The sequence below is a fragment of the Phocoena phocoena genome, chromosome 16 (genome assembly GCF_963924675.1).
Source record: "Phocoena phocoena chromosome 16, mPhoPho1.1, whole genome shotgun sequence".
Taxonomy (NCBI): Eukaryota; Metazoa; Chordata; class Mammalia; order Artiodactyla; family Phocoenidae; genus Phocoena; species Phocoena phocoena.
In genome coordinates this window covers 31,289,989-31,308,916 of record NC_089234.1, presented here as the reverse complement: position 1 = coordinate 31,308,916, position 18,928 = coordinate 31,289,989, and the positions used below count along the sequence as shown (strand labels likewise).

The 18,928-nt window shown below is 41.6% G+C and overlaps 1 protein-coding gene across 1 annotated transcript in view; it reads left to right on the top strand.

Moving 5' to 3' along the window:
• DNTT (DNA nucleotidylexotransferase) overlaps positions 1-18,928 on the top strand; it is a 34,783-nt gene that overhangs the window by 1,517 nt on the left and 14,338 nt on the right. The window contains exons 2-6 of the mRNA XM_065894318.1: positions 10,641-10,815; positions 11,520-11,648; positions 12,902-13,072; positions 14,102-14,173; positions 15,411-15,534. Of these exons, the coding sequence (XP_065750390.1) occupies positions 10,641-10,815; positions 11,520-11,648; positions 12,902-13,072; positions 14,102-14,173; positions 15,411-15,534 (671 nt within the window). The remainder of the gene's footprint in view (positions 1-10,640; positions 10,816-11,519; positions 11,649-12,901; positions 13,073-14,101; positions 14,174-15,410; positions 15,535-18,928) is intronic.

Sequence of the window (18,928 nt, the reverse complement as noted above, 5' to 3'; positions counted from 1 at the left end):
CATTGAAACATCCCTTCCACAAAATCATAGATGTCATCCAATTGTTGAGTCTGCCTTATTTAACAGACTTACATAAAATATTGGAATCAGGAGGGGGAAAGACGACATAGGTAAGTGGCTAAAAACCAAAATTGAAAAAAAGGAAACTGAAAAAGTAGAAACTAGAAGCCTTAGCAAATATGGAACTGCTTTTTGCGGTAAAGAAATTTGGCAAGGGCCAGACAGGAAGGTGAGAGCCAGATGGTCAAGGCATCACTTACATAGAAAGCTCTCTGTTGAAATGTCCACACTTCCAGCAAGAGCTGACTAGTTTAGTTACAGGCACAGCTACGAATATGCACACGGTAGCTGAGGCAGGTACTAGGAGAGACGCTGGGAGGCAAGCTTCTTCTTTTGACAAGAGCCCAACAGGCAGCTTTGCTGCCGGGGGCTGAGCCCAGCTGCTCAGGCGACAGAGGAAACTGGCGCACGGTGAGCCAACTGCTGCTGTGAGATGACGGTGGCAAGGTTCCCAGGCTGGCTGCTCAGAAGACACATTAAATACAAATGTGTTTTATGGCACAAAAATAAACCACAAGAAGTAAAAGTCCTAGCTCTCAATCGGAATTTCCATACATAGTTATACAGACTTTAACTGGAAAAGACAATGGAAATTATTGTAGGGGAAAATCTCTAGATAAGAAATCTAGAGACCTCAAATTCTGGCTCTGACCCTTCCCAGCCATGTGATGTGGGGCAAGACCCCCCTCTTCTCTCTGACCTTAGTTTCTTGATAAATGGTCTAGTCTATCTGATGTGATACCACATGTGATGATGGATGTCAATATACTTGGATAAATTAAAACAGTTATACAAATGTAAAGTGTGGTTGTTTTCTTGTTACTTAGCTGAATCCATTGACCTTTACAGTAAATCCCTAAGGAGAGGGCTCTCTCTCCACACTCTGAGCTAGATCAAATGACATAAATAAATAGAACAAAGAAAGGAAGGAAACCCATCAAATCGTCTATTTCGTAGGGAAAGGGGTAGTAGGGAGAGACTAGGTAGTAGGCGGAGGAGGTCGTTGGGAGACATTATGGCTGCTTTTATGCTCTGTGTTTTCCAAGTGTTTTTACAATAAACGTATATTTTTAAAATGAAAATAAAGGAAGTTGTTTTTTAAAAGAAAGGATACTTCTCAATAAGAACAGCTAGATCTCTCCTTTTGATATATAGGATTCAGAGAAAGAGGAGCTAAAATTAAAAATGCTCTGAAAATAGACAGTAATCTCCATAGTTTCTGACACATTCTTTGGCTGCCAGGAGGATTAAATTTGAGGAAAAATCTGATTCCTACTTTACCTGGACCTGAACACACAGCTTAGAAATGGTGTACCTGAATGCATAGAACTATCTGGAACTATTTAAATTTCTAGCATATGTGCACTGTATCTTTATATTTGGATTGGACTTCATTAATATTTATGTTATATTGCAAAAGACATGCTATTGCATGTGCCATAGGAAGCTGGTTCTTGAAATATAAATCAGGAGAGGTGTCAAGTCCTTTGAGGCATTTGTGCACATTCATTAAAAAGGTTTCTGAATTTTATTCCATGGCCAACATCCTAAATTTTAGAGCGGCTTCATAATATTTGAGCTACTCTAGCTGGGACAAGATAGAGAAGGATCAGAATCTAGTGTTTGTCATGTTCTTCTTTTATCCTTGATTCCAGTACTTTGAGCTATTTTAAAACTTTATCTGCATCAACCCTCCTCTATGAACATATTAGCTAAGCCTACCATCTATGTCTTGACCTAAATCATTGATGCTGAAGAAGAAAGGGCTGGGTAGGAAGGGTGGATCTCCATGGTTACATCGCCCAGCAGATTAACACTTGCTGAGTTCCACTGTTCAAGCTGTAGAAACCCATCAGAGGATACTTTTGCCCTTCCTGGACCTGCATAATTTGTCTACAAGGGTACCTTTGGAAGGCACTGATTTTACTGAAAGCAAGATATACCATCATGGCATCACATATAAAGTGTTCTGTTAGTACCCACTCTGCACGATATGTGTCAGGTTCTGGAGACAAAAAATAGTAGAAGACTTGAACCCTGCAAGCAAAGAGTTTAAAATCAGACAGGAGAGTCAGGAACTGTACCTTTGTTGTCACCTAGCATGAAAAGATAGCATAATGTATTTTCCAAGTATGTACTCGTCTTCCTCTTTTTTTAAAATTAGCATTTTCCTACCCAACACTTCGAGCCTTCTTGTGTCATTTTGGTTTCCATCCATTCACTACGTAACTTTTGAAATGTGGCTTCTGCCTCACTCATTATCCCAAAACTATTGTCTTCAAAGAATTTCCTGGTAGTCAAATCCATGGTTTTTCACCTGAATATTGATAAAGACCCTTTCCTTGACTAAACTCTAGTGTGGCTTCTAGCAGCTTAAGGCCATGTCCCTAGGATTGTACCCCTGGCCCCGCCTTAAAATGCCTGCCTGAGAAAGTTCAAGATTACCGGAGAATTTACTGTTTGTTCCAGCCAAAACCTGGCAATAGGCAGATAGACCCCTGAACCCCCTCTTAGAACAGGTACTTTAGAAATCTTGCCAGTATAAACCCTTTCTCTGCCCCTTTGAGATGTAAATCTTCCAACCACCCAGAACTGTCTTCTCAAGGACCTGAGAGCAAACATCCAAGGAGATCATTCTCACCCCCAGTCTCTGCAGGAAGGTAAAGGCCTAACTTCAGTGGGCCCCTTGCTCTAACTTGCCCCACTGCCTCCTGTCACAAATATTCCAGACGTTTTCTCCTCTGAATAAGCAGCAATTAGTAAATCCAGGTGGCCAGGTCACAAGGACCAGCCCCCTTAATGCCTCTCGGTGCCTTTCCCACACTCCAGCCTTTACAAGGTCTCCTGCCTTCTGTTCGCTCGAAGTTGAGTTCCATTCATGCTGGACCCTCTTCCCTATTGCAATAGTTATTACTGAATAAAATCTATTCTCACTGCTTTCAGTAGTATCCAGCTCTGCTTATCTTTGACAATGTCTGATCACTTCAAATTTGTGGTATCTCAAATAAAAATATTAAAGTCATTGTTTGCCAAATAAACTGAACACCAGATGAAAGAGCTGTTACCTGCTCTAGAAAATACAATGTGGAACTTGTCCACCTCTAGGCCTCTTCTGGGTCCAATGTCAAAACACATCTTCATTGGTTTCTCTTTATGGGTTTTTCTCACTCTTTCTCCCCCAACCTTGAATGGCTCCTCCCTGCACCTCTCTGCATCTAAGACCTAAGGCCCCTGGAAGCCTTCCTAGAGGAATAAACTTCCTCCGTGGACACAGGTGTGATCCATGGCCTAGGGTTGGGCCCCGGCTCTTCCACTTGGGTTTGTTCCTCATCTCACCCAGCTGCCCGTCCCTGACTCCACAAAGGCAAGGGCGTCATCTGGGCCATTGTGTAGACCTCATCTTCATACCCTTGACAATTTTCTTACCCAGAGTAGGCTTCAGGAAATATTTGCTCAAAGAATGATTTATCTGGTGAATATGAAGCCAACCAAAGGAACTTATGATTACCAAGAGTAATTTTTGTCACTAAATTTTTTTTTCCACAATGCACCTGTATTACCTTTGTAATCAGCAAAGTAATGAAGACTTTATTTTTCTGAGTTCAAGAGTATGCAGTGTAAAAATTAGTCCTGCTCTGGTCCAAAGTACTTTATATTTCAAAATTTGTGGACTTTAAAAATGAAAATGTTGGGCTTCCCTGGTGGCGCAGTGGTTGAGAGTCCGCCTGCTGATGCAGGGGACACGGGTTCGTGCCCCAGTCCGGGAAGATCCCACATGCTGTGGAGCGGCTGGGCCCGTGAGCCATGGCCGCTGGGCCTGCGCATCCAGAGCTTGTGCTCTGCGGCAGGAGTGGCCACAACAGTGAGAGGCCAGCGTACCTCAAAAAAAAAAAAAAAAAAAAAAAAAATGTTCATAGTCTCATTTGCTGTGGGTCAAAAACTCAAGGCAAGACCCTCTCAGTCTTAAGTATATCAAGGACTGGAAATAGAAACTTGGCTTTACTGGTGCTAGTAAGAATGTGCGATAAAACCAAATAAAACTACCTTGATTTTTCGGTGTCAGGGATTCTGAAACAGATCGGTTGCTAGGGAAATTTGCAAGAGGATATTTTTAAACTGTGAATGTCTCTGCTCAACTATAAATAACTATTTAAAGTTATTGTTTATAAAATAAGTCCTATGTCAGATGGAAAGAAGTAAGAAATTAACAGATACAAACTACTATACATAAAATAGGTAAGCAACAAGGATTTACTGTATAGCACAGGGAATTATATTCAATATCTTGTAATAACCTATAATAGAATATAATCTGAAAAAAATATCTGAATCACTGCTGTACACCTGAAACTAACACAATACTGTAAATCAGCTATACTTTAATTAAAAAAAAAAAAAAGAATGCCCTCCCCAGGGAAAGAAAAGAGTTTTAAAGACAAAGAAAAAAGCAGGTGACCATCCATGAGGACAGCTTGGGGTGTCAGTCTGGCTCCTGGCAAAGAAGGATGGCTGCCTCTTTCCTCATGGAGAGTTTTTCTAATTGTATCAAGAGGCAGGACCAACTGGGAAAAGAAAGACAGAAAGATCAGGGATACTGGTATCTGAGAAAAAAAATCGGAACTGAGATTTGTGAGTTAATCTTTCAGTTTAGAGCTTTCTGGACATCTGAGGGCCACATTCATGATTCTTATAATATCTTTTACCGTATGGATTATTATATACCTAATGTGTTTCTTTTAATTGCCCCTAAACGGAATCATTGCAATTTAGCCCTATCTTAAGGAATAATAATCATAAAAACCATGGGTCTGATATACATAATTTAAACATATAGATTTAATAAACACATAAACTTTTTAAATGTTCAGTTATGTACTCCTTAAAATTATCTCATGTGCCTGCAGAGAAATGAGTACCATGGGGGAAAACATTGCTGTAATTAAGCAGCAAGTCCAGCATGGGGATCAGATCTAAGCTGGGGCAGGTAAAGAGCGATCTTTCTCTATAGCTCCGTTCCACAAGGTGGAGTTCTTGGGCTGTGAGGTGGTTTTGAAATACGGTGGCCCCCACGGAGTGACAGGGACTATTTTCCCTTTCCTTGCATTGGGGGTGGGGGTGGGGCTGGTGTACCGGATAGGGTACAGCAGAAGTGATACTATGTGGCTTTGGGGGCTAGGTCATAAAAGGCCCTGAGGCTTCTGCTGTTCCTTGGACCCCAGAGCCTCAGGTAAGAAGTTTGAGGTCCTGCTGAGAGAGGCCACTTAAAGGTGCTCAGGCTGATCGATGCTGCTGAGCCCCACCTCCCAGCCACCCTCGCCAAGGTGCCAGACACGCATGCTGTGTGGAACACCAGTACCTCCATCAGCTGTATATGCAACAGAAGGATGGCCCAGCTGAGCTGCCTAAATTCCTGACCCACAAAATTGCCAGACGTAACAAAACTGTTCCTTTTCAAAGCCATTACATTTGGGGATTGTTGGTTGTGCACCAACAAGATAACTAGAACTGACTATGTCAGAATCACCAAGGGAGCTTGTCAAAATCCATATTTCTGGGCCCTAGGTGAGATTTGCTGAATCTGAATCTCTGGTAATAAGGCTCATGCATCTGAATTTTAGTCCACCTTCCTGTGTGTCTCTAGTAGACACGAGAATTTTAGAAACTTTCCTTTAGAGCCATAGATTAATCAATTCATTCTACTAGTGGGCTCTCTATTGACCATTGCTCTGAATCTGGCCGTGAGCTGGGCGCCAGGCATGATTATAACCATGCAGCTTATAATCAGGCAGATTGTAACACTGTCCCTGCCCTTGGCGATGCCAAGCATCAATCAAGCACGTTTCAGTTCAGCACCAGTTGAGGAACAGGACCCTGCATGGTTTTCCCTGTGGGAAGCCGAAGGACAAATCCGAGTTCAGGATTCCTGCAATTGGTTCACAGCCTCCCAAACCCACTCCAAGGCACTATTAATTGGTCATGGCTAAGAAACTGGATGCACTTAAAGAATGGAATCCACTGATATTTCAGGAACAGCCATCTCAGCACTGCCTTGGGGTCTTTAGAAGAGATTGAAGATGGCAGCCTGAGGCTCGCTGCCACCTTGTATCATAAGAAGAAAGCCCAGGTCTTTGGGGCCAGCCCCAAACAGCCATCTCAGCCCCCATCCCAGGTTGATTTGCCCTTGAAAATGACATGCATGTGTATTTATTCCTTTAAGTGGAAAAGTGATGAAAGATGGTTCATGACAGAAAATGGGAAAATATAGAAAAATGCTTAAAACAAACAAAACCTCGCACAGGGGTCTAACCACAGTCTAGCAGAACGTTAAGAGATCGCTCGAGTCATGAACACCTGGGCTTCATGTAACCTCTGTAGGCTTGGTTTTCTCATTTGAAATTTTATTCCCCACCTCATAAGACTCTTGGGCAGATTGAGTAAGAACATATCCGTGTGTGTGTGTGAATGCGTGTGTGTGTGAGTGCGTGCACGTAGTTTTTGTTATTCTTGCAGATTGTCTGGAATGTTTCTCTCTAGTCTTTTTCTTTCGTGTATACCAGTATTTAATAGTTTGTTGATTGTTTTACAGCACCCTTCCCCCACATCCCTAGGCATTCAGAATGTCTGTTAGAGGCAGGGCTGAGTCCGGAGATACCCTAGGTGAGAGATAGTGTGGAGGAACAGGGGGTGGTAAGTGTGGATGGTGAGGGACCTGAATTTGGAAGAGGAGCCCCGGGGGTTCCTCCTGAGCACATCTATCTCCCTCCGAAGTTTAGGCAAAACCCAGAGCTCAGGGAGCCTGACAGCCCCTCTGTGACTACTCCAACCTGGTGTGTAGCCATAGCAACCGTTCTTTCAGAATTTCTGGGACAGTCCTTATTGTAGCCCATATTATACTGGACATAAAACATCGAAACATGAATCCTATGTGGCAGCAGCAGGGAGAGAGTGTCTAACAGTGTTATGTAGGAAGTGTCAGTCCACCTCTATTTCTGCACTTCGGAGAGAATCTTCATCGTGATCATGATGGTGGTGGTGGTGGTGGTGATACCCATCCTGATGGTATTCCTTTTGAGAAAAGGAATAGCTCCCGCCAGAGCCATGGAATTAAGCACAAAGTCACAGAGGGACAGCTCAGTGTGGTCTAGCACACAGGTTTTATTCTATTTTATTTTTTTGGCTGTGCCACACAAGATCTTAGTTCCCCTACCAAGGATCAAACCAGCACCCCATGCAGTGGAAGCATGGAGTCTTAACCATTGGACCACCAGGGAAGTCCCCCAGTACACAGATTTTAGATTAAAACAGACCTCAGATCAAATTTCAGCTCTACCAATTATAGCTGGGTGAATTTTCAATGTCTCTCAAAAGCTCTTTTCTTATTTTTAGATGGGGATAACCATACCTACCTCATAGTGTTATTGACAATTAAATGAGGTAGCGTATGAAATGTGCCTACCATGGTTCTGGTACATGGTAATATACAAATATTATTAGTCTTTTCAATACTGGAGTCTTCAGGGCAGAGAGAAAACCACTGTATCAGCAAAGGGCTGCCACAACACAGCAGTAAGACAGCAGAACACACTAGAGGGGATGACCCTTCTTGGTAATACTATTTGCTAAGGGCTCAGAACAGAAAGTGAACAAATGCTTTATTGTGGTGGTCTGGAACCGAACCTGCAATATCTCTGAGATATGACTGTACTGTGATGATGTCAAAGTTCCTAATGCTGACTTTCAAGCTCTTACTTTGTGGGAACGAGTGACAAACAGTACTGAACTCTGAATAGCACAATGTGAATGTTTGATTTTTTGTTTTGTATGTGCTTTATTGCTGTCGTTGTTGTTTTGTTTTGTTTGCTAGTTGCTTAATGAGCAGGGGTTGGAAGTCTAAATCTGAGTCTTCCTTCATATGATGTATAGCCTATATTCACAAATACGCTTATATGAATTCAGTAAGAGATGAACATGGTCCTCATCCAATAGGGTGAGCTCACATATCCCCACTGGGGGATGGTGGTACAAGAGTGGATGGTGAGGGGTCTAAATTTGGACACTGAACCCCAGAGCGCCTCCTCAGCACACCCTGCTCCCTCTGAGGTTCAGACAAAACCCTATTTATAAGAATAAATATTATAATAAATAATGTAATAGTAAAATTTCCCTTCGAAGGGCAGAAATATAGAAGGAATAATAATTACTATGTAGCCCTGTTAATTCTTTTGTTGTTCAAGTCTTGACATAAACAATCTTTCAAGAAGTTTACCATAAATAATCTTTGGAATTATATGGATCTGGAATAGGGAAGCAGCTAGCCGTCTTCCCTCATCCCCTGTAAAAGGTTGTTTTACCCTGACTTATTTCTGCCTGGGCCTGCTGCACATCCTGCCATCCAGATGGTCTCAGCTCTGATCTCCAGCCCTCACCTCTCTCCCAGCGCCAGCCTCAGATCCCAACTGTCAGCCAGCTATTTTCATTTGGATCTCCAGCCATCCTTCCAATGCAGCATGCCTGAAATAAACTTCAATTCCACTCCCCCACCCCTTCCCCCAAAGAGATGCAACTTCCTAAATCCCTATTTCTACCAAAAGTGATAATACTTGAGTGTGATAGATATGCTGGAGTCATATCTGAGTCTATTCTCCACACCATCTTTCATAGGCGATGCCAGCTGTCCATCATATGTCTTCTTTGCCTTCCTTTCTAGAGCTATAGGAACCAGAGTGGGGTTTAAGTCATCTTATATCTGGTCCAGTGATTCATCTTCCTAAGTAGCTCCCCACCTTTCCCCAACCCATGACTCCCCCTTCCAAATCATTGTGTGTAACAGATTAGTCTTTTAAAATAACACAACAATGCTATCCATGTCCTGCTCACAAAAGCCTTCAGTGGCTCCATAATCCCAGAAAACAAGATCCAACTTCTTCAGCCAGGCTTCCAAGACCCTCTGTAATGTGGTACTCAGCCACATCTGCAACTACTTCCCAACATGAATTCTTCACTCCAGTACAGGCCGTTCTCCTTCCTTTCCTCTGAACCTTTTCTTCCAGGACGACCAAAAGTTCTGCCTACCAGGTACCTTATCCCTCCCATCCACCCAGACAGGGCACAAATCCTGCTTTTTCCACAAAGCCATCCACCTCTCCCAGCCCACACCAAATTCTTTTCCCTCTCTGTGTACCATCTGCAGATCCTGTCCATATCTTGTGTCTTATCATAACATACTGTTAACATAAGATACTGATGCCCAGAGACTTCTCTTTTCTTCTTCGGTACCCATCACCACCACAAGAAACCTAGGGCTGTGCATATAAGAGTGAACCAAAAAATACCCAATGAATCCAAGAGTCAGTCAAGAAAAGGAGAAGGAGAAAGAAGAAGTCAAGCAAGAGAAGTGGGAAAAAGAAGAGAAAATTGATTTTTTTCTCTTAGATACCTAAGTACACTATTTGCTCTTGTTATTTCCCAGATTCATAGACTACTTGAACTGAAGGAGCCTTAAAAATTATTAGTTCCAATGATAAAATGCTGACTGTGGAGACTTCTTCAAAACTAGAAATAACATACTTGACCCAGAAAAGACAGTCAAAAAGGATAAATATCATTTACCAGCTGTGTGACCTTCAGGATGTTCTTAACCTCTCTGTTCTTCAGTTTCCTCATTTTTGAAGTGTGACTAGTATGACATTTACTTGAGGAGCTATGTGAGTATTAAATCAGATAATGTATGTAAAGTACTTGGACAGTGCTGAAACATTGTAAGTGCTCAGTACTTACTAGGGAAAAGATACAGGGTCTTACGTCACAGGGTTGTACTTTGAAAAACATGTAAAACAGGGGCTTCCCTGGTGGTGCAGTGGTTGAGAGTCCTCCTGCCGATGCAGGGGACACGGGTTCGTGCCCCAGTCTGGGAAGATCCCACATGCCGCGGAGAAGCTGGGCCCGTAAGCCATGGCCACTGACCCTGCGCGTCTGGAGCCTGTGCTCCGCAATGGGAGAGGCCACAACAGTGAGAGGCCCGTGTACCGCAAAAAAAAAAAAAAAAAAAAAACACAAAACATGTAAAACAATATTTCTCAAAGGCTGGTCACCTCCTATTAAGGGGTTGTGAGATCAGTTTAGTGGGATGTTATAAGCATGTCGACATCTACATCTATATTTTGGGTGATATAAAATGTGTTTCTAACTGTGGGTCACAAATAAGTTTGAAAGGCACTGGGTTAAAGCCTTCTACAAATAAAAACGAAGTGGTACATCAAAGCCACAAGCAGAGTGCAAGGTGCTAATTTAAGAACGGTTCTATCCTCCATCCTCTCTGGACCTTGGTTTCCCATTGACACCACAATCTTACTAATGTTTTCTTAATTTTTCTTGCATCTGATATGTAACATAGACCACTGTTGTTACACTAATTTAAGTAGAATTCCCTTGCATGGAGGTCTAGGTTCTCTGTGCCTATGGTCAGGTCTACTGTGCATCTTTCTCCATCAGATGGAATGCTCTGAAACGCCTCAGGGAAAGAGGAGAGCTTCTCATTTCAAAAGTCCCTTCAGCTGGTAACTTTGTCTTGCATTCTGCAGTGATTCTGTCACCCACATTGTGGCAGAAAACAACTCTGGTTCAGAGGTTCTTGACTGGCTTCAGGTACAGAACATAAGAGCCAGCTCACAGCTAGAACTCCTCGACGTCTCCTGGCTGATAGAAAGTATGGGAGCAGGAAAACCGGTGGAGATTACAGGAAAACACCAGCTTGTTGTAAGTGTCACGAATGTGATTTTCATTGCCTTTTGCTTGATGATTAAGAACATGGGCTGTAGAACCAACAGACCTGAGTTAAACCCCAGGTTCTCTGCTTACTCCCTGTGTGAACTTGGACAAGTCACTTAGCTTTTCTGAGCTTCAGTTTCTTCCACTACATTATGAGAACAATAGTGCCTGCCTATCTTGTAAGATGGTTATGAGGATTAGAATAACACACATGTAAAGTGCTTAAGACAGAGCCTGATTTATATATGCACTTAATAAATGGTAGCTATTTTTACAAACAAGTCTATACACAAATATTTCAAAATATTGAAGTCTTGATGTCAGCAGTCAGAAAAGTAGAAGGTTCTTATTTTTTTTTCTTACTGTGATCATTCATAAAGAAAAAAATAAAGTTAAGCTCTTAATTCTACACCCATCACCAACAGACCATAACTACATAAGTTCACAGAAAAGAAAAATGATATTTAATTGGTAGTTTTTTTAATGTTATTTTTTCAGATTGCAAAAATAATACATGTTAATTGTAGCAAATTCAAATATTAGAGATGCATATAACATAAAATTTGAGCCTCCTATGATTTTATTCTCTTTCCAGAGACAATTGCCATCAAACTGCCTTTTTCTTCACACACATCTATTATTATCACCACTATTAATTGTTATTTAAAATGGATGCTGATGCATTTGTTTAGGTGAGAACAGACTATTCAGCTACTCCCAACCCGGGCTTCCAGAAGACTCCACCACTTGCTGTAAAAAAGATCTCTCAGTACGCGTGTCAGAGAAGAACCACTTTAAACAACTGGAACCACATATTCACGGTAATGGAGATTTACAACAACACCTAGAGCAAACGCAGGGCTTTCTGCTTCTTTCCATGAATCTCCAAATTAAGTTAGGAATATTCCTGAAAATCTAGGAATGTTTTTCACACCCTTACCCACTCCTCTAACCTGATCTCTGGTTCCTCTTTCTGTCAAGAATGGGTCTCCTTTTGTCATGGAAATAGACAAATATATTCGGAGCACATTCTTTAGAGACAGTAGGTTACTATTTATCAGGAGTTGTCATTAATGGACGCAACAGTTATCAAAGGCAAATATTCTGAAAAAACAAATATGTACTGTAATTCGTCCATTACATAGTAAGAGCAAATTACATAGAAATAGCAATTGTGCATAAATAGCTTTGCTGGGAAGCCAGAGGATTGAGAGTCAGCAGACCTGGATTCAGCCTCTCTGATATTAACTAGCTGGGGCAAGTCAATTCCTCTCTCTGAGCCTCAGTTTCCTCATCTGCTCAAAAAGGAATTAGCTATAGATCATCTCTAAATTCAGCCCTGAAATTCAATAATTATGTTTCAAATGACCCGAACAAGCCTATAACTGCTTGTCCTCCAGCCTAGAGTCAGTAGTCAGATAGATAAAACATGCATTAGTATATCAAATACAAAACTTCTCCTTTCTAGTCTTCTAGCCCCACGTGTGCAAGGAGCACCAGGAAATTGCAGCTTCTGGGCACACTGAGCATCGTGCCACACAGCTGCAGCTGCTTCCTCCTCTGCCAGAAATGCAAACGTGCCCTACCTTAAATAACCCTGCCTGTGGGTTTGCGCCACTTATGATTATACCCATTCATTCAACAAGCCTATGCTAAGTGCTGACTGTATTTCACGTATGAGATAAGAGATGGGGCTTCCCAGTGATCAAGACAGAATCCTGGCCACAGGCTGGTGGGAAAGTCAGCAAAGAGGGAAGCATCATGCCAAGTAACAACTAGGAAGATGCAATGAGCACAGTATCATTTTATAGTTATATCACTCTTGAATATCTAATGGCAGAGAACTCAAAGTTTCCTTACAAAGCGCTCTGTGGCCTGTCTTTTCAACTCAATTCCTCTCATCCACCAAGGGACGGGTGCAAAAGTACAGCACACCCAATCCTGATCTTTGAGGAAATAGTCACGAGGTGTTATAATACTTAACAGAGAGCAAGGTGTTTGCAAGTGGCTGCTGGCTGGTGGGCTAGGGGCCAGGAAACAGACTGTGATTTGCTCATCTGGTTTTATTCTTCAGGATGCCTTTGAGGTATTGGCTGAAAATTATGAGTTTAAAGAAAATGAAGTCTCTTGTCTGGAATTTACGAGAGCAGCGTCTGTACTTAAATCTCTGCCATTCACAATCATCAGTATGAGGGACACAGAAGGAATTCCCTGCCTGGGGGACAGAGTGAAGTGTGTCATAGAGGTAAGGGTGAAAGGTCATTCGTCCCAACTCCTGATAGGGAGGGAGGGAGGGAGGGAGAGAGAGAGATGCAGTTAATGGATTTTCTTGTTAACTATATAGATGTGGTATTCATGACTTATTTTCCTTTTCCTCTAATATAGATTATATATATATATTATATAACATATATATTACATAGATAGATAGATACACACATATATATGTGTAATTCATACTCCAATATTTTCTCTCCTGGAGCTATGTGGGGTCAGCTAGTGGGAAAATAACTCTCCCGTATCATTAATCACAGTGAAAGACTCTAGTGACCTGAAAGCTCAATGGGAGAGGATGCTATGACTTCAAACACAGGCTGTGTGAAGACCCTCACTTCCACTCAGGGGACATTGCTCTCCAGAATGGTGGTGGGTGTGAGGGGCCGTGGAGCTGATTCTGTATCTCTACCTGTATATTCTAAGAAGAGAGCCAGGGATGGGTAGTTATTTATTTAATGATGTTTAAGGATTCTCTGGCAAGGCAAATTGGTCATCCAAGAGTAAGTTTCAATATAGTCAAGCTCGAGGTAAATTATTCAAGGGAAATAATCCCAGCTCTATTTAGAGGATGTTGGGTGGCTCTGAGCTAGACATCATAAGGGCTTGAACCCGGATTAGCTTTTCAGTGGGTCCAAAATTAACCGGCTCAGATGAAAAGTCCTCTTGTTTCAGCTAGTTTATATTAATTGAAAAGAAAACTATCTCAAATATTTAGACACACCTTTTGCAGTGAATCTTTTGGTTTGGTGTTCTATAGATTTGGACCCTAATCATTCTGTACCTTCCTCCTTGAGGATTGTAAAGGGGTCCTTGGAAATATAATAACCTGAGATTTTTCAAGCAGGAAATGTCTTGTTTTCTCCAGATCAGCTAAGGAAATATCCTGTATACAACAGGTGTATTTCATGAAAAATTAAGCTACTAGATCTGGGGATTTGAAAATCTTAGACTGCAGTTAACATCACTAATGTAATATATTTTTCAACTGTTCGTGCAGGAAATTATTGAAGATGGAGAAAGTTCTGAAGTTAAAGCTGTGTTAAACGATGAACGATATCAGTCCTTCAAAGTACGTGATTTTTATATGTATTTATCAAAAATGGTTTTTCAGTTAATCCTATTACTTATTCTAAGTGGTTGTATTAGTCAGCTTGGGGTACCATAACAAAATGTCGCAGACCGAGTGACTTAAACAACAAATATTTATTTTCTCACAGTTAGAGCCTGGAAATCTGAGATTGGAGTGCCAGCATGGTTGGGCTCTGGTTAGGACTCTCTTCCTGGTTTGCAGACGGCCTCCTTCTCAATGTGTCCTCGCATGACACAGAGAGAGAGCAAACTCTCTGGTGTCTCTTCTTATAAAGGCACTAATCCTATCGTGAGGACCCACCTCATGACCTCATCTAAACCTAAATACCTCCCAAAAGCCCCATCTCCAGATACCATCCCACTGGAGGTTAAGATTTCAACATATGAATTTGGGAGGAGGGGGCACAATTCAGTCCATAGCAGTGGTCTAGGAAGGAGATGCCTAAATAAATATGGGTGCTCGAGCTTATTGCCATGCTATGGTGAGATACAAATGACCTTACCTCCCAAGTGTCTGTCACTCCTGGGTACACTAAGACTGTGAGACAAAACAAACCTACCTACTCTTAAAGAACAAACCTGTTCTTTAAGAAACCTGCTCCTCACTGAATCCTTGTCTACTTTGAAGCAGGGTCTGTTACCTCCCAGTGTTCCCTACTTTGGAGTTGCAGGGGACAGAGACTTCCACCTACCAATCCCTTGGGTTCAGAAGTGATGCTTAGGCTAAACTGTGGTCGAGGGCAGAAGGCCAGGCCTAGAGGGCGGACAGACTGGGGTGAGTCTGGGCTCTGACACTTACCAGTTGTGTGATGGTGGAGAATTTATGCAACCTACACGTGCATCCCTCTTTAAATTGTGAGGGTGAATATGCATCAGTGTGTGTAAGACACTCTTGGCAAAGGGTTGGGTACAGATCCCTGTTGTCACGCATTGACAGTGCAGGCAATCCTTATTGGATATCTGGAAGCCCTCGGCAGTGCCAGAGGCTGGCTCCTCCCTTCTGCTTCATTTAGTAATAACATATGTCAGGAAGGGACCCTCCTGAAATAGAAATGCCCCTGAAAAATTACCATTGCCCACCTGCTTGTCATATTCAGGAGGAACTAGGTCAGAGATTTGTTTACACCCTTTCTTAATCGCTTGACCTTGAAAAGTATCATTTCATTGACATAATGTTTGTTGTAGAAACTAAAGGCGTGCCTTTCCCTTTGTTTCAGCTCTTTACTTCTGTATTTGGAGTGGGATTGAAGACATCTGAGAAATGGTTCAGGATGGGGTTCAGATCTCTGAGTAAAATAAGGTCGGACAAAACCTTGAAATTCACAAGAATGCAAAAAGCAGGTGAATTGTCTCTCCTAAAAAAATCTCATGTTTTTGCCACATGGGCTGGTTAGGCTGTGGTAGGGATCTGTCTGCTGTACTTCATACATCAACTCCAGTCTTGGTGAGCTGGTCTCTTGTTTGGCCTGTTTTCATGCTATGGCTAAAAGCCCAAGCTTTTGGAATCAGACAGACCTGGATCCAAATCCTGGCTCTGGCACTCTCCAGTCGTGTCATCTTGAGAAAGTTAGTTAAAATCTTTGAGCCTTCGTTACCTCATCTATAAAAGGGAGGTAACATCAGTACGTAAGTGGGGAACAGATCAGATCTTGCAGGCAAAGCGCTTAGCCTGGCACAGAGCAAATATACCCTGCATGAGGGCTGTTGTCATTCCTTTATCCCGCTGTCAAACCTGGTTGCACCATTGATCTAGTTCTTACTGAACTGACCCTTCCAGATATTTGGGTCCTGGCTGGGTAAGAGGTATGGGGGAGGAATCCAAGACAGAACCTTGACCTGGAGAGTTGGGGAGTAAAGAATATTTGAACGAACTAGAGCTGTTGCTTGGTACAAATATGGATCTGCTTTAGAAACTGTAAGACACCAGGACATAGAAGGGAAATGGTGGAAATCTAGACAGGGGTTTATCTACCCAACCAGGACTCCTTAACCCAAAAGAGTGTAGAGACAGGCATCTGAAAGCCTGGCAGGGCCTCACAGAGGTTGAAGATGGCTTGATCACTTCTATTTATGAAGGGTCCTGGTATATTTTTTTCAATCAAGGAATGTCAAAAAACAGGGTCAAAAATTGTATGATTTAAATGTTTATTTTTAATATGCAATAGAAATACAATATAACTGGGATTTGAAAGGAAGTCACAGCCACAGTTCTGAGCACTAGGCCTTCTGAGTTACAGAGAATGAGGACGTCATCAACATTTTTAATCATATGAAAGTAAGGGAATCTTCTACAAGAGGAGGCCAGAAAGAAAAGAAAAGAGAAAACAGCTATCTTCTGTTTAAGTGATGAAAAGAAACAAGCAAGAGGAGAGGAAGAAATCAATTCTTGGTGGTTCCCATCAACACTACCATAGAACTCCCCAACTTCATTGAGTTGCTAGCCTCCGAAAAATTGCTAATAAGGTTTATAAGATGCCACATAGGAACTAAAAGAGCCTAAGGAAAAAAAAGACCCATATTCATATTCTGGGCTTCTGAAAGTGCACACTTAGTAAGCGTGATGTACACCAGCTCTAGAGTTGCCATAGAAATATATACATAAGTATTAAAATATCCATAAGTATTAAACATGGCTCAGAACGATAGTAAGGGCTGTCAACACATAGAGAGAAAATGGGAGGCAATGCCGTATTTCCCTTAGATGAAAACCTTTATCAACTGACACCGAATGCTCTTGGGATCCAAGTAGCTCCCAATTCCCCAGCTTTGTAAACTGGATTTTTCTCTTCCTATTTGGGCTCTTCCAGACAGATGAACGAAGCAGCTATTATTCTCTCAATCCATCAGTGATGGCCATCCGACTATCTAATGCTTTTGTTTTATGTAGAACTCGAGGAATGCCTTCCTATCATACTTATAGCTGAAAAACCCAGGCTTTATGTGTCCCTTGTAGCAGCGCTACAATGAATGGACTTGTCAAGGGAATAGTTTAGCATTTTGCCAAGGGTAAGCTAACTGAACATGTTGAAAATACGATCCAGGGGTGAAACCCTGATTCAGTTTTACTTATAATCATACTTGGTTTTAATTCCCTGAGGCTTGAGGATTCACATGCCACATTGGTTTCTGAAATATAACAGCACACATGTAACACTGTACAGGGTAATAAGTTTCTTGTAATAAGTTCACCTCCCTACCATACCCAAAAGGAAAGCCAATTAAGCTGCTTTCATGGGTGTCAACAAATTATTAAACTATCTCCATGTTCGTTCCTGATACCTGCATATGCCCTTAAAGAAATTGCTGTTAATCATGACTTTTGGTTTAGGTACATCCTGAATAATCACAGGAGTTTTATGGTTACCAAATGAGTTGTACTGTGAATATCAGCCATGATGAAATTTTTGTATCAAAAAAGAGCCAAATGGAGCATTGTTGTTCATTTTTTTCACATTTATACATTATTTGTTTAATTTTATTAAATTGATTTTTTAAAATATGGTAAGAACACAACATGAGATCTACCCTCTTAGCAATTTTTCTTCCATTGGTATCATAATTTGTTTACCCATTTCCTGTTGATGGACATTAGAATTATTTCCAGTTTTTGGCTATGAACATTCTTGTACCTGGGGATATATGTTCTCATTTCTCTTGTGCATACACCTAGGAGTGAAATTGCTGGGTCAGAGGCTGAATAGCTATTGATTTAGCTCTAGCAGACACCCCACCAGCACTGTGTCAGATACATAAAATGCAAATATCTTCTCCCAGTTGGTAGCGTGTTTCTTCATTGCTTGATAATGTCCTTCGATGAATATATGTTCTTATATTCAGTGAAATCCAAATTATCAATCTTTTCATCATAGTTAGTGCCCCTGCGCCCCTGCTGTTTCAGAGATATTTGCTTACCCTCAAGACCATAAAGATATTTTCCTGTTTACCTTCAGAAGCCTGATTCTTTTTAACTTTTGCATTGAAGTCTATGACCCACATCACATTTACTAATGAATTTTTGAGGGTGCAATAGAGTACTGTTAATGCAGTATTGTGTGGCGGGCACAATGATGCACAGCAGACCTCTGCCGAAACTTTGTACCCGTTGCACAGCAACCCCCTGAAAGCATTGTTTTTTAAATCAAATGCTCCACACACAAAAATGGCCATATCGCAATAAAAATGTGGCTTTATTCTATTGATTTTATTATTTTTTTAGCATCTTTATTGGAGTATAATTGCTTTACAATAGTGTGTTAGTTTCTGGTTTACAACAAAGTGAATCAGCCATACATATACATATATCCTCATATCCCCTCCCTCTTGCGTCTCCCTCCCAGCCTCCCTATCCCACCCCTCCAGGTGGTCACAAAGCACCTAGCTGATCTCTCTGTGCTTGTGACTTTATTTTTAAAAAAGAGAGAGAGAGTTTTAGGATTGATATAAAAAACAATAGTGTTCCACAAGCTGTGTGGTTTGGTATTGGGCACAGTTTATAGATGTATTAGTGTATTTTGTGACTGTGATGTTCTAGCCAAATGGCTTCCTGCCTCCTCCCTCCCGTGATCCTGGAGGTGAGAAGGACCAACATGGTGGCTCCACATCTTTCCAGAGAGCAGTGATGGGTGAAACTGCTAGGAGGTAGACTTAAGCTCATGAAAATAAAGAACTTTTGATGCTCCCCCCCATTTTCACACGAGACATGTCCCTTTCTCCACTGACTTGTCCAATGGCCTCT